Consider the following 14,411-nt stretch of genomic DNA (forward strand, 5'->3'; position numbering starts at 1 on the left):
TCAGTACTCTGTGGTGCAAATACTGATATGACAAATATTTACGATACGTTTGACATCGAACCTCTTCGTCGCGGTGACGTCATCCGTTTCCGCGTTCCGGTCTGAGAGCGTCTGCTTAATTGTTAACGTAACCGTCGTCGTATTTTATGTTTCTATAAGTAATGGTTGGAATACAACATTTCTGTTCAAAGCTGCTGGCTCTCCGCCCAAACGCGGTTCGAGTCAGACTTCTGTTAAAAGTCGAGCGTACATCGAAGCACTTATTACTCTGTAATTCATTTGAGCGATTAGCACGCTTTGCGCCGCCTCGTTTAGAAGGCTACTTGATAGTGGGGTCGTTTATTTGTCACTGTGCAGCTCGTTGCTGCTGTGCACGGACTTCGATATAGTACAAATAAAGCTCATTCTGCTGCGGCGTAAGTTAGCTTGGCAGCTAGTATTCAAGTAGCGGCGAAAGAAATTACTTCCGGGACAACGAGCGACAGGGCGACGCTTTTTTTGTAAATCAGTACTGCGAGACCTACAGCGGGAACTAGGGGCACGAAGCGCAGCTTTGACGATCTCAAATTTGCGTTGTCTGAGATTGCAAAGCGCAGCTTTGACGATCTCAAATTTGTGTTGTATGAGATTGCATTTTCGGTTCCAAAACCATACATCGTTCAGCCGTACTGCGGCGGGGGGGGGCATGTTTCCCAGGGTAACGCGCCCGCCTCCGCATCGCACCGCCCCACTATTTGAGAACCACTGTTTTCTGCTGTTTGACTCTTCTCGTCCATTGTTGCCTGACTTAAAATGAATGGAAGTGCTCTAAGAAAAACCTCAAGAATGTTTTTTTTTTTTAATAAGAAAAGAAGCACGCTACTGTACTGTACTTTATACAGACATACAATTATAGCATGATTGAAATTGAATAAAAAATCATAATTTGCGGTTTTGAAATTATGAATATTGTGCTGCTCATTATAGTGTGTGTGTGTGTGTGCGTGTGCGTGTGTGTGTGTGTGCTTTTGCCACATTTTTTTGTTGGCTTACGTCTTGTCGTTTTGCCCTCGAGATTTAATCAGACCTGATCTCTTTAAAACACGGTTGACATTGGGGACCAGTTTTTCCTGGAAGTCCCACAATCTCTTGTCCTCAATGAATGTCTCTTCTGGCAGGATTGACCTACCGGCATGGAAGTGAATGAGCCGACACACATCCTGTGGGACCTTGTAGCGTTCCCCAAATTGCTTGGTAACAAAATGCACCGATGTTTCTTCCACTAACCTGGCAAAGGAAGAAACAATGTGAATTGACTGAAACTATGCTGGCAATCGTTTGGACATTTCATTTGCATCATTTGGGTGATACAAAAACAAAAAAAGGTCGAACGTCCGCTTAAAACCAAAATGAGTGACGTCCTATTTGTTTTTATTGTGAAATTCTAGTTACCACTTGAGAGAAAAAACAAATAATGTGGCACTTTAGATTGCTTGACCACTGCACAGCTGTCATTGTTTGGTACATTCGCATTAATAGCAGTGGCATTAAATCCTCACTTTTCCCTCCTTGGGCCATTGTGGTTTAAAAAAAAATGCAAGAATATATTTTACATTTTCGAACGGTCGCCAGTTACGACTTCCGAGTGTGTTGATTCCGCCCCCTCATGAGTGAGTATCCAATCAGAAAACGCGGAAGGCCAGCGAGACGGCTCGTGTCACCAACTCGTGATCTGATTGGCTGTCGCAATTGTCTATCAACTCTGAAAGCTCATTGACTTGAACATAACAGACGCCCGCATGATTGTATCTGAAGGCCTCGGATGAATATTGCATGCTCCTGGTATTGTGAAATCTGCCTGGCAACACGAGCTATCTGATTTCTGATTGGATAAAAACTTGAACCTAAAAATACAACACCAATGTGAAGAATTTGATCATTTTTCTTGATTATGTTCGGTCAGCAGAGAAGGCTATTGACGGCCTTGACCGCCCGCCACTGATTAATCGTATCCTTTATTGCTTAAAGAGATTTTCTGTACTTATGTGTTACGTCCTAAATTATTATCTCGCGATAGTTGCGGCCACTTCAACCTAAAATGGCCGACTTCCTGTTTGCTTTTGGTGATGGCTTCCTGCCTTTTTGCAGTCTATTCATCATCGACATTCCGTTCCAATTCCAAACCTGTCAGTATTATTGTGTCGTACCTTGGCCGAACGATCATCTTGGTATTAACCGTATTGCCTGGCTTCTTCCTGTAGATGTTGTGCAGGATATTCAGTCCCACCACGCCTTTCCACTGAGGTAGTTCAAATCTCCCAGTAGGGTCCACCAGTGCCGTGGGGAATGTGTGGTTTCCGATGAGGAACTCGCTCGCCTGTCGGATACGTAAGATCAAGTGTGAGCGATTTGTTACGTCGACGCCAAACCAACTCGAGAATCCGAAAGACGATACGTTAGGGTGTTGCCTTCGGAGCTCGCTCATCATAGACATGAGGTCATTGTGCCGGTATGGCATGATGATTTCATCCAGGTCGTTGAGCAGGACGTAGCGAGACCGCTCTCTTGATCTGACGAGGCACTCGTTCAGGGTGACTATCTGTCCGAAGGAGTGCAGGACGGTGCCGCTCAAGGAGAAGCGCCACTGTCCAGAGTTTGTCAGATACTTGTCGATGGGCCAAGCGACGAGCTCCACGAAGCCCTCGATGCTGTAGATCTGTAACACGCGGCCAAGTTCTGGACCGCTGCTAGTATAGTAGATCACCACCTTGCCCACGCCGAGCAACCTGATAATAGACAGGTCCAGTTGGACAAATACGACAATTCGATCGAAACCGACGGCTTGAGTAGAAGAGCTCATCATTGAGTGGTGGTGACCAGGATTGAAGGATTTAGATGCAAAAAAAAATGCAAATGAAATTTGAGCAAAAATCATTGCGCTGTTGTTGTGTTGTTTTAGTAATTGTGGTTTAAAAAAAATGCAAGAATATATTTTAGATTTTCGAACGGTCGCCAGTCACGACTTCCGGGTGTGTTGGTTCCGCATAGCGCCGACCCCTCACGAGTGAGTATCCAATCACAAGACAAGTTCATCGCCTTCAATGTAAGTCTAGCGAGAAGGTTCGTGTAACCAACGCGCGATCTGATTGGCTATCGCAACTGTCGATCAACTCTGAAAGCCCCCTTGAGGCACAGAACAGATGCCCGCACGATTGCATCTGAAGCCCTCGGACGAATAGTGCGTGCGCCTGGTATTGTGAAATCTGCCCGGCAACACGAGCTCGCTGAATTCTGATTGGATAAAAACTCTACCCTACAAATTCAACACTGGGATATAATATGACATCAATGTGAAGAATATGATCATGATTTCTTGGGTTGCCTGGTATTGTGAAATCTGCCCGGCAACACGTGCTAGCTGAATTCTGATTGGCTAAAAACTTGAACCTAAAAATACAACACTAGGATATAATATGTGAAGAATTTGATCATTTTTTTTCTTGAATATGTTCGGTCAGCAGAAAAGGCCTTGAAGGCCTTGACGGCCCACCACTGGGTGAACCCTCCCACCAAGCACTCCAAAAGAGAGCTGCTGACCTGTACATCTCCAGCGTCTGCACCACGTTAAGGACATTGTTGAAGTTTCCTAACATTACGGAGATACACGCTGTCAAGTTGAACAGCGGCCTTTTCTCCTCTTGTCCCGCTTCTTTACGGTTCCTTACAGGCAGCCACGTCAGGTTTCTCGCGTCGATATTGCGTTCCGAGGACACTAGTGCAACGTGCGACCCTCGGCAGTCAGCTGGTGTCTGACACAGGACGGCGGTGCAGACGTAGGGGTAGTCAAAGTTGTGGGGATGCAGACGAACTTCTGCCAAGCTTGGGCTGGACACGAAGCCCTGGCAGCAGAAGACGCAATGCAGCTGCTGCACGGAGGCCCTCTTGAAGATGGCCAAGATGCGCACGTCCTTGCCGGCGACCATCTCGTCAGTGTAGGCTGACACCAGCATGTGGTCGGTGCCGTTCAGACGGGCGATGGACTCCGTGCTCACCTGCCGGGGGCACGTGCTTGGGATCGGCGTGACCAGGTTCAGCACACCAATCCTCTTTTTGCACATCCAATAGATGATGGCCAAGGTGACCGTGGCCGAGAGCTTTATACAGGTTCTCATCTTGTATAATGAGCGCATGCTAAAAAGAAGAGGCGCAAATAGGAAACGGACGCGTTCAGCCAGTGGTGGTTAAAACAACAACATCATCATCATCATCATCATGAGACGTATGATCAAGCTTGAACTTAAACTGGTTTGCACCGAGGACCAACTTTTTGCCATTATAGTGTTTTATTTTCGTTTTCTAGACCTGAGAACTCATTGTCAACACGTTACGTCACTGAGGAAGCCAAGGTTCCGTCCGGTTGTGCAACTGTCGTAAATCCGGCACCGCCATGATATATGGGGGGGTTATCTTTTGATTCCTTTAATTTCTGCTTATTTTCGTTTTTTTTTTAAATTTATTTTATTTCATTATTTTACTTCATTAACATTTACACATCTTGCAAAAAAAAAAAACTTATAGCCAACTGTAATAGTGCAATGAATAATAAATGTGAGGGTGAATGTCTAAAAGTTATCCCATATTTGACTCTTTTAGTATCGAAAAGGTATTTGAAGCATGTGGATGAGAAGTCTCTCAGGACAAGCGGAATGCGGGAGGATTGTGGATCAAAAGCGGCAGCATAAACGGAGGTGTGCCTGAGCACAAACATCTCTGAAAATCTTGCCTGTCTCCCCTCATTCGACCAGTCGGTAAACTATTTCCTTATACAGAGGTCACAAAAGCGGTCATCCGTCCGAGTGAGTTGGAGAATGCACTCGCCAATCAGTGTCAGGTGGAATCCCTCTACCCGTCCAATAATCACCACTAGATGGCGTAGGCGCACCAACAGAGAAAACAATTAAGTGGGAAATATAAAGAGGGACTGTAACACACATCAATGTATTTAAAAAAAATTACGTGATCATTCGAGGGGTATATTCCTTATAATTTCCATTTTAAGTTATCACAAAGACGAAAACGATTAAATGGATATTTTCTCCTCGATTATAGTTTCGTGAGCAGGCAATGTCGTTTTAATTAGTTGTCGTTTTTATTTTAGTTTGTTTACGAAAATGTTTTTTTTTTTTTTTAGTTTTCATTATTTTGTTCATTGTTTGTATGGTTTATGATTTAGATATGTATTTTCTGTGTAATTGATGATTATTTAATTGAGATATATATATAATTCAATTATTGTGATATGACACTGGAAAGGGTAGATGACCAATCTCGTTGTGCACTGAGTACAATGACAATAAAGGGCAACTGATTCTTATTCTAAATAAATGCAGAAACATCAACATAATGTTTAACACGAATTGAATTAAAATACTTTGAAAGGAAGTGCACCTTACCTTCTCTTTTACTGTGCAACCTACGAAGTGAAGAGTTATTTAACTCCCTGGGTGTAACGCAGAAAATTTTCGGGGAATCTCTTGTTTGAACTCTCTATGAAGCGTTTCCTTTCCTTTGTACACAAGATCATCAGCCTTTCAGATGGCTGTGAAGTTATTGTTTGGACAAAAGTTTACTTTGATCCGGGGTGTCAATTCATTTGAGCTCTGGGGCTACCTGGAAGCTCGTGTATGCTAAATGCTGTTTAAATATATAAAAGCGGCTGTGCCTTGTCCAATAATAATTGACATTATCATATAAATATCCACATGTTTTTTTTTTTAGTTACACCTCTAGAATTATTTAATAAAGCTAAAATATTTGTAAAAAAATTGGCTTTTAAAGACCAGGTTTCGAGTAATGGAACATCAGATGATGCAATCGCATGCACTTGAAGATTAACAGAAGAGAAACACTCAATTATTACTAGTCTCTTTATTCTAGTACTAATAAGTCAAGTTTTAGGTTCACAAAAGAGTATTTTACAAGGTCTCGTTGACACTAGAAAAAAAATACCTGTCTAGTGTACTCTGTAAGAAAGTGACATACTGTATTGTAGTGTGTGTGTCAGCTGCAACACAATAAATACACTTGGTGAAATGTCCAAACCAATCACAACGAGTGAGTTCCTTCCTGAGAGAATAGCTGTCCTCGAACCACCACCTCAGCAGGAGGGATGGAAAAAGAAATCAGTTGTCCCAAAATGAAACATTGTTCCCCTTTTGTTTAACCTTTAAATGCTTTGCAACCTGTAAACATGTTGACGACCACAACATATTATCCTACAGCAGGAGTGCCCCAATCCAATCCCCGAGAGCCCCAATCCAGCCGGTTTTACACGTTTCCCTCCACCAACACAGCTGTTTCAGATAATTTGGATTTTTGTTAGGCTTCTGCAAAGCTATCTGAGGAGCTGATCTTTTGGATCAGGTGCGTTGGAGGAAGGAAACATGCAAAGCAGACTGGCTCGGGGCTCTCGAGGACTGGACCAGGGCACTTCTGTCCTACAGTGTTGGCGTATGACAAAGTAACCAGCAGTGTCTAGTTAGCTTAGCATAAAACATGTGGTAAAAGGCCCAGTGTATGCTAAGCTAACTAATTGATCAAAATAAAAACAAGTGCGTATGAGGGAAAATAACTAAAATGTTTATATCATTATGAATATAGCAGCTCAAGACTTTTAAAGACACATGGCTTAGCTAAGTGTATGCTAAGCTAACTGCTAATGGAAGTTAAACTAGAAGCGCACGTGTCGTCCAATGGAGTATAATTTTAAGGCCAGTATCCTTTTGAAAGCTGCTCCGATTTTTGAAGTCAAATGTTAAGTAGAAGCCGAGATAGATGTTAATGCTAAATGAATGAAAATCATCGTGTTTGTCATCAAACTTTGTCACAATGCTCTGCCCACAAGGACTCAACATTTTCCTCAAGTGCCATCGATCCGCCTTGTTTAGCGGTTCAAATTTGTTAGCAATCGGACAAAATCCGTAGGACAAGTTGTGTATATGATAAGAGATGACCGTAAAATGGCAATTTCTAAACAAAATGACAGCCCCTCCTGTGTTTCTTTTGCGTATGGGAACTTTTATGTGGGTTTACTGATGGTGGTGGGCGTGTCCACCAAATTCCATGCTGTTATCAGCAATTGAGTTTGGGAGCGGAATTGACAAAACAAAAATCAAGAGTTTGCTATTGGGCAGAACCTCTCTGCCTTTTTGGGTGTTGTTTTTTTTTTTTTTTGGTGAGTGTACTCATATTGACCAAATTTCTTGCTGCTCATGTTAAGTGGCTTTGAAGGTATTTTTTTTTAAGCAGCTGCAAACCGAAATGGCGATTTCAAAGCAAAAGCAGGAAAACATGTCTTTGACGGCGTGACTGACTTTTTTGGGGGGGGGGTCCACCCATGATGATCGAAAATGACTTTGAGGGCCAAAATTTCACAAGAATTCAAAAAGACTGCCTCAAACCAAAATGTCAATCTCCCAGTGTCTTTTCAGGCATTCGTTTTTTGAGACTTTATTGGGGGGGCGGGGGTTAAAAATAAAATGCTTAGTGCGCTACTGAGCCAAAATGGCGGACTCCCTAAGACCGTTCAGGCATGGCCCATGATGGACACTGTCTCTCGCAAAATGTATGTTTCTGAAACTGGCTTCGAAGGCATGGCTTTTTGAGACTTTTTTTGTTTTAGGTTTACTTATGATAGGCATGTCTATCAAATGTCATGCTGATAAGGCTTCAGATGTTGTCTTGTCAATTCAAGGGCGAGGCCGGGTGGTTCCCAGCCATATTTGGGCGTCACAACCAGACGTTCTCGGCTGACTTTGGTCACATCACGTTCGTCAGTCCTCAATTGTCCAATAAATGGCTCGGACGAGGCTTGCCACCGTTCCCTCGCCCGCATCCTGTCCTGGTCCACGGGCGGCCCCTCACACCCTGGTGTGGCGGCAGCTGTGTGAGGAAGAGGAAGAGGATCCGGCGGCTCCGGACGAAGAGGGCGGTGACGAGCGGTCTCGGTCGTCGTCGCTGGACCGGCGGCGCCGCTCGTCCTTGTGGAGGCCCTGGCTGATGTGGCTCTGCAGGGCGGCCGGCGTCAGCCACTCTTTGGGCAGGCAGGTCTGCAGGAAGGGGATGCACGAGCTGAAGTAGGCCAGACGGTTGACCCAGCGTGGGATCTCGCGGCCGCATAGCAGCTGGAAAAAGCAAAATGGGGGGTCGTGCTAAGATCAAAATGAAAATACGTGAGTGTGAGGCGGATTTATTTTTGAGAAACTCAAAATTTAAGTTGAGAAATTTAACAAAGAAAAAATGGACTTGATCTCATCAAATACAACTCAATTCTCATCATATAAAAACATTTCGTTCCCTCCTAAAAAAAAATACAGTACCTGACATGTTTTTCTTGAAGAATAAAAATGTACATTTTCTCCCTCTAAAAATGACCTAATTAGTTTATTTCCTTATAAAATGATCTATTTTAGTCTATAAAACCGGTGTTATTTGTCAACAGTTGTCTGATTAAAATCATAAGAAAGAATAAAACGTGTATAACTTTTTCCTAATTGTCATAACATTTTTTGAGAAAAAAAACTTTTTGTCTTCAATGAAAATGTCACGTTAGTTAATTAAGGTGCTAGTTGATCAAAAAAGAAACTAAGTCCATCAAACATGAAAAGGGAGATTATGTCCAGTCATAATAAAAAAAGGGACAATTTTCATTATTTTCCTAGAAAATGATTTGATTCTCAAAATATTTCATTCTCATATTTTAACCCTTCAAAATAAAATTAACCCACCTGAAAACGTTTATTTTTCTCAGGCAAAGGACAATCCTTATAATGTTACTTATTGCTTTATGACTTTATTCTTAACGTAACACTTCTCATTTAAACACGCCCCTGTCCCAAATTAAAAACACATCATGCTTGGTATCATTTTTTAAAATATAGATATTTTATGTATTTAGTGTCAAGAAAAGTCAATTGCAATCGCAATATTGAGGGGTAGAAAAAAAAAATCACAATTTTATTATTTCAAAAATATTTCAGCCCTCCTACTTTGTAATATTAAGGTTAACATTAATGTTAGTACGAACATTTCCAATTATTTAAGGAGAACATTAATAATAATAATATGTAAAATCTGTTTTCCGCAAGTATCTTTACAATAACTTCAAATGAAGCTTCGACTTATAAAGACAAACAGTAAAAGTGGTGGCTGAGTGCATGTTCTGGAACTTTTTTTTTTTTTTAATTCATGCATCAAATATACACTAGACCAGGGGTCTCAAACTCACGGCCCGCGGGCCGCAAATGGCCCGCGGGATGATAGTTTGCGGCCCCCGCCTTATGAAAGTTTAATGTTCGTGCGGCCCGCGAATTTGATATGAAAGTGCCAGTCTGTAGTTATAAAGCTTTAATTACAGTGTAATTAAAGCTTTATAACTACAGAAGTAGGCCTACTCATTCCAGAACTATGGTTTATGCTTAGGATCTCTGCTATTTGACAAGATTTTGATTTGATTGACAGGAGACCCATGCGCGAACAGGATGTGCAGTCTGACGGAGTTTCGCATCAGCACTAGCACAGACGGGACTAATTATAAAATGTAGGATTACCTGGTCACAGTGGATAAAATTGAACCGCGGATTATTGCTGGGCACATCTTCAGCTTTAAAACGATGGTAGGATTGTAATTTTTTTTCGATGTTTTAGTAGGGGTTTGATTGATGAATGTTCCACTCATGTTCAGGACAATTCATGTTCAGAAGAAGATTAAAGAACTGTTAATACAGACATTTGACTCATTATTATTATTATTATTATTTATTACTGATTAATTTTCTTATTAATTCCTTATTTATTTTCTTATTAATTCCTTATTTATTTTTAAATCTTATTTTGTGTTAAAAAATAAAAATAAAGACATTTGAGAAGATTAGATTTTTTTTATTTTTTTCTTGCGGAAAACCTGATGCGGCCCAGCCTCACCCAGAGTCTGCCTCTAGTGGCCCCCAGGTAAATTTAGTTTGAGACCCCTGGTTTAGACAATTTAGTGACCTCGGACAGTGAGGAGGAGAAGTGGTTGCAGTTCTTGTGCATGAGGTGGTAGGCGTTGCCTTTGAACTCTTTGCCAAGTTCCTCCATGATCTTGTCCATGTCCTCCTCCGTGAAGTCGGTGGTGCCCAAGACGATGGCCTCCCTGTTGAGAATTGCGTTCCAATCAGTTGGGAAATGAAACCAAAGCAAAAGGAGAGCGACGTGGCTGACCGCTGAAAGCCTCACTTGAATTTGAAGGTCTCTCCCAGCTCGGCGGCATTGCCCGGGTTGATTTCAAAAATGCCGCTGAAAGGGTATGGGTGGCCCCCATATGCAAATTCTACGGCACAGAAAATTTCGTTATTTGCCAGCAATTTATCACCGACTGTCCTGTCCTGGGACATTACGTCGAGTGATTTAATGTCATGTGACGCCTGTCCTGTCCTGTCATGCTTTGGGATTTGATGTAATGTCATGTCATTTAATCTCAAGTGATGTCCTGTCCTGTCCTGAGATGTTGTTGAAAATGTTATATAATTTGTCCTGAGACATGACTTAATAAAAAACCTGGTGATTTAATGTCAAGTCAAATGGTCTATGTCCAGTCCTGTCTCATGATTTTAATTGAATGTCCTTTGTCCTGTCTTTTGATTCCATGTCATGTGCTATCATTTCACACGTGACATAATGTGCAGTCCAGTCCTGTGCTGTCAAGCGATTTAATGTAACATGTCCTGTCCTGTCATGTAAAATAACATCCTGTCCTGTCCTGTCATTTCACGTAAAATTTAAAACTGTATCTCACCGCGGCCATATATCTCGATTCCTGAGTGGAAGACTCCAATTCCAAGATTGGAAGTGTACTCATTTATCCAGTACTGTAGGGAAATATCAAGGATATAAACTGTTAGTCGTGAAAACGAAATTTAACACAAATGCGTCTCAAATAGTGGGGCGGGCGATGCGATGCTGAGGGGGGCTTGTATGAACCTGGGGTACATGCTTTTTTTTCCTGCCGTACTACATTAATAAAAACAATAAAGTGTAATTGCACATCCACTCCAGTAGTTGGCAGTGGCGCTCTCCTTGCCCGTTGTGCGCAGCGAGTATTAACTCTACGGTGTATGTTTTGTTTTGCAACGAAAATGCTATTATTTAGAGTTGTGGCGGAGAGTGGGTCGCGGTGGCGGGGGGGTCACAAATTTGAGATGCACTGCACTAATGCAAAATAAACTTAGAAGAAGCAACTGAATTAAAAAAAAAAAAAGAAATAAAAAGTCAACACGAAATAAAAGTCAATTATCATGAAAAATCCCCAACTATGATATAAGCCAGCTGTATATGAGTGCTTTATTTTATTTTAGCGCCCTAACAGCAGACAATCAGAAGTCAATCACACCCTGTGACATTCCCCTTTACCCTCTGCCCATCCCCCACCCTGGCGTCCACACCAAACCAGCTGTCTACAATCAATTATAGAACACATGACGCACCGTCGTCTGTTACTCCTCAAGTATCTCTCGTCACCTTTGTCCGATTTGCAGGAGCATGCTGCCGTTCTCCGACCAGGAACGGGCAGCAGTGATCCTTCGGGAGCTTTCTCCCTGCCCTGTTTTTATGAGCTAATGTTCCCTGCAGCCTCACGTCACGCAATGATTTCACAGTGAAAATTCAACCATCCACTATTTTCCCCTCTCAGGACGTTCTCGATCGTCTTCGCAATACTGCAACACATCCACTTCGGCCATCAAACGTCTACTTGGCTCAAAACTACAATGCTACCAGGAAGTGTTGAAAGCGCTTCACCTTTTCCATATTTTATGTTACACAAAGTGCATCTCAAGCTTTTGACAACAAATACCTCGTCAGAAAATGCATCAAAAACTAATTAAACGAATAAACGCGGAAGTCATGCTAATTGCTATGCTAAAATTGACATAAAAAAAAAATTGTTCGATGTCAGCCGGTACGTGTGGCCTATAGGGTTAAAAGTATGTTTACATGTATGTAACACTCGCAAAATAATGGCCAAAATCATATTTTGGCAAGAAAAAATTGTTTTCTCTGCTCCAATTGGCTACATCACTACACAGATTACTCACTCCTACATCTGAAATTAATCAATTAATAAGCAAACATAATCAGTATTTGGTTCACGTTTTTTGTGTTTTCAGAAAAAAAAACAACGAATAAAATTATTATTTAGGGGAAGGTGACTATAATGAATATAAAGTTATTGACATACAGTCCCGATTGGGTTGTAACTTTTGAGATTTGCAAAATAAATGTTCTCAAAATTACAATAGATAATATATATATTTTTTTGTATTTTAGTTTTGCTGAAAGGACTATACAATCCATTCAGAAATACTAAATGTAACTGAAATAAATATTGTTAATTTAAATGATAAAAACTATGATATATATATAAAATATATCAATTGTTCATGAGCCGTATTTTTATTGTTTAATAAAATTAACATGCAAAAAAAAAAAAAATGCTCCTCAAAATTATAGTTGTTTCTCAAATGAAGTCCATCCATCCATCCATTATCTGTACCGCTTCTTCTCACGAGGGTGGGGGAGGTTTGGGGGGGTTGGTCTGTTGTCTGGGGCCTATCCCAGCTGTCTTCAGGTAGTAGGCGGGGGACACCCTGAACGGGTTGCCAGCCAATCGCAGGGGACACAAAGACGAACAACCATCCGCGCTCACATTCATACCTAGAGGCATTCTAGAGTGTCCAATCAACCTGCCATGCATGTTGATGGGATGTGGGAAACTGGAGTACCCGGAGAAAACCCACGCAGGCACGAGGAGAACATGCAAACTCCACACAGGAAAGCCGGAGCCGGAATTCAACCCACGACCTCTGCACTGTGAGGCCATCGTGCTAACCAGTCGGGCCACCGAAGTCATTGATAAGCAAAAAAAAAAAAAAGAAATGAAAAAAAATGTAATTGAGCCTCGTTCACTAGCAGATCCCGTGGGCTCTGCGACATCAATTTTGGAGGACGTGGCAGAACAGGACAAAATGGCTTCATTTTGATCCCACAAATGGAAAATGTATCAGAATATCATGTTTAGATTTGTGGAGGGACATGGAACACATTACTGCAAATCATTTTATGGACATGACTCAATTTAAATCAATGGACAAGCTCGTAATCCATTCCTGTTTCTACCAACAAAGAAATAAAAGTTTGTGTTTTTTGTAAGGGAATATCACAATATATTATTTTTACTTTACAAAAACAGAAAAAAATGTTAATTTAAACAGAATGTTTACATTTAATTTTATTGACAATTAAATTTGATCAACTTAATTTATCGCTACACTCCAATTGAGTGTCCTGCTCCTTCTGGTGTGCCCGCCTTGGCCACTAGAGGCCAGTAGTGTGTAATGCCGTCAAATGAAGAAAAAGCTATTGTCACAAAATAACTACTTTAGGTTAATACAAGGCTAAATATATATATATATATATATATATATATATATATATATATAGAAACAATGATATGCATTACATATAAGTTTTTGATGAAATGCATTCTACAGAATAAATTAAAAAAAAAAACAATGTGCGCAAAACAACTTCCGTCTCGATATGCAGCGAGTGGCAGTGGTCGCAGGCTGCAAGGCAGGTGTCAGATTACCAAAAACAAACGAGAGATAACAACAAGCGTAAAAAAATATATATATATATATATATATATATATATATATATAAAAGAAAGAAACGACAAGCATCTTACCATATCATACACGTTGAGGATGACAGGTTCACTGGCCATGGCTCCAAGATGAGCGTGCGGTGGATTTCAGCACGCCCACACCTTCCTCCTCCTCCACCGCCTCCGCTTCCACACACACTGGGCCACGCTGCATCCACACGCACACGCAAAGTCACAATGTCACTGCACGAAGGCAGAAAGGCATAAAAGCTCAAAAACACGCGCGATAAAACGCCTCCAAAGAGCTCATAACGAAGGCCTGAGCGTCCTCCTCGTGTTGTCATGAGCGTCCATTTTGATGGTGACGGTGGGGATGATGATGACGATGACGATGGGGCGTCCGGGTCCACGGTGGATGCTCGCAGCTTCTACCAGGAGCATCTCCGTCCGGCGGGGGAGCTCCTCCCGTGGGTGACCCGCGACCATCGTCCTCCGCGTGGGCGGGAGAGGCTCCTCCGCTCCGACATGACGATGAAAGACTCCGAAAATGGGCTGAAATTGTCGACGACGTGGTCGGTGTTGGTCCGCTCGGTGTGGTTGACACTGCGGCTCTGCCTCCTCCTCCTCCTGCTGCTGCTGGGTCGCTGATGACGTCATTGTGCTGCGCGGACGGTAAATGCCCCATGACGTCACATTCTGTGCTTCGTGAATCACTTTCGTAAATAATTTC

General features: G+C 41.9%; 2 protein-coding genes across 2 annotated transcripts; both read right to left on the bottom strand.

Moving 5' to 3' along the window:
* Window positions 1–1,028: 1,028 nt before the first annotated feature.
* Window positions 1,029–4,151, bottom strand: LOC148342856 (beta-1,4-galactosyltransferase galt-1-like). The gene is made up of 4 exons (XM_088306880.1): window positions 3,577–4,151; window positions 2,435–2,765; window positions 2,187–2,356; window positions 1,029–1,266 (listed from the first exon to the last, which is right to left on the bottom strand). The coding sequence occupies exons 1-4, from the start codon at window positions 4,149–4,151 to the stop codon at window positions 1,029–1,031; spliced, it is 1,314 nt and encodes a 437-aa protein (XP_088163006.1).
* Window positions 4,152–5,888: 1,737 nt separating this feature from the next.
* On the bottom strand, window positions 5,889–14,333 carry LOC148342857 (deubiquitinase DESI2). Its single transcript, XM_088311759.1, has 5 exons — window positions 13,763–14,333; window positions 10,814–10,886; window positions 10,255–10,348; window positions 10,030–10,171; window positions 5,889–8,162 (listed from the first exon to the last, which is right to left on the bottom strand). Exons 1-5 carry the CDS (start codon window positions 13,799–13,801, stop codon window positions 7,899–7,901), a joined length of 612 nt encoding a protein of 203 aa, XP_088167885.1. The 5' UTR covers window positions 13,802–14,333; the 3' UTR covers window positions 5,889–7,898.
* Window positions 14,334–14,411: the final 78 nt, after the last annotated feature.

This window comes from Idiotropiscis lumnitzeri, chromosome 1, assembly GCF_059441095.1.
Source record: "Idiotropiscis lumnitzeri isolate Australia: NSW breed Sydney's pygmy pipehorse chromosome 1, RoL_Ilum_1.0, whole genome shotgun sequence".
NCBI classification, from domain to species: domain Eukaryota; kingdom Metazoa; phylum Chordata; class Actinopteri; order Syngnathiformes; family Syngnathidae; genus Idiotropiscis; species Idiotropiscis lumnitzeri.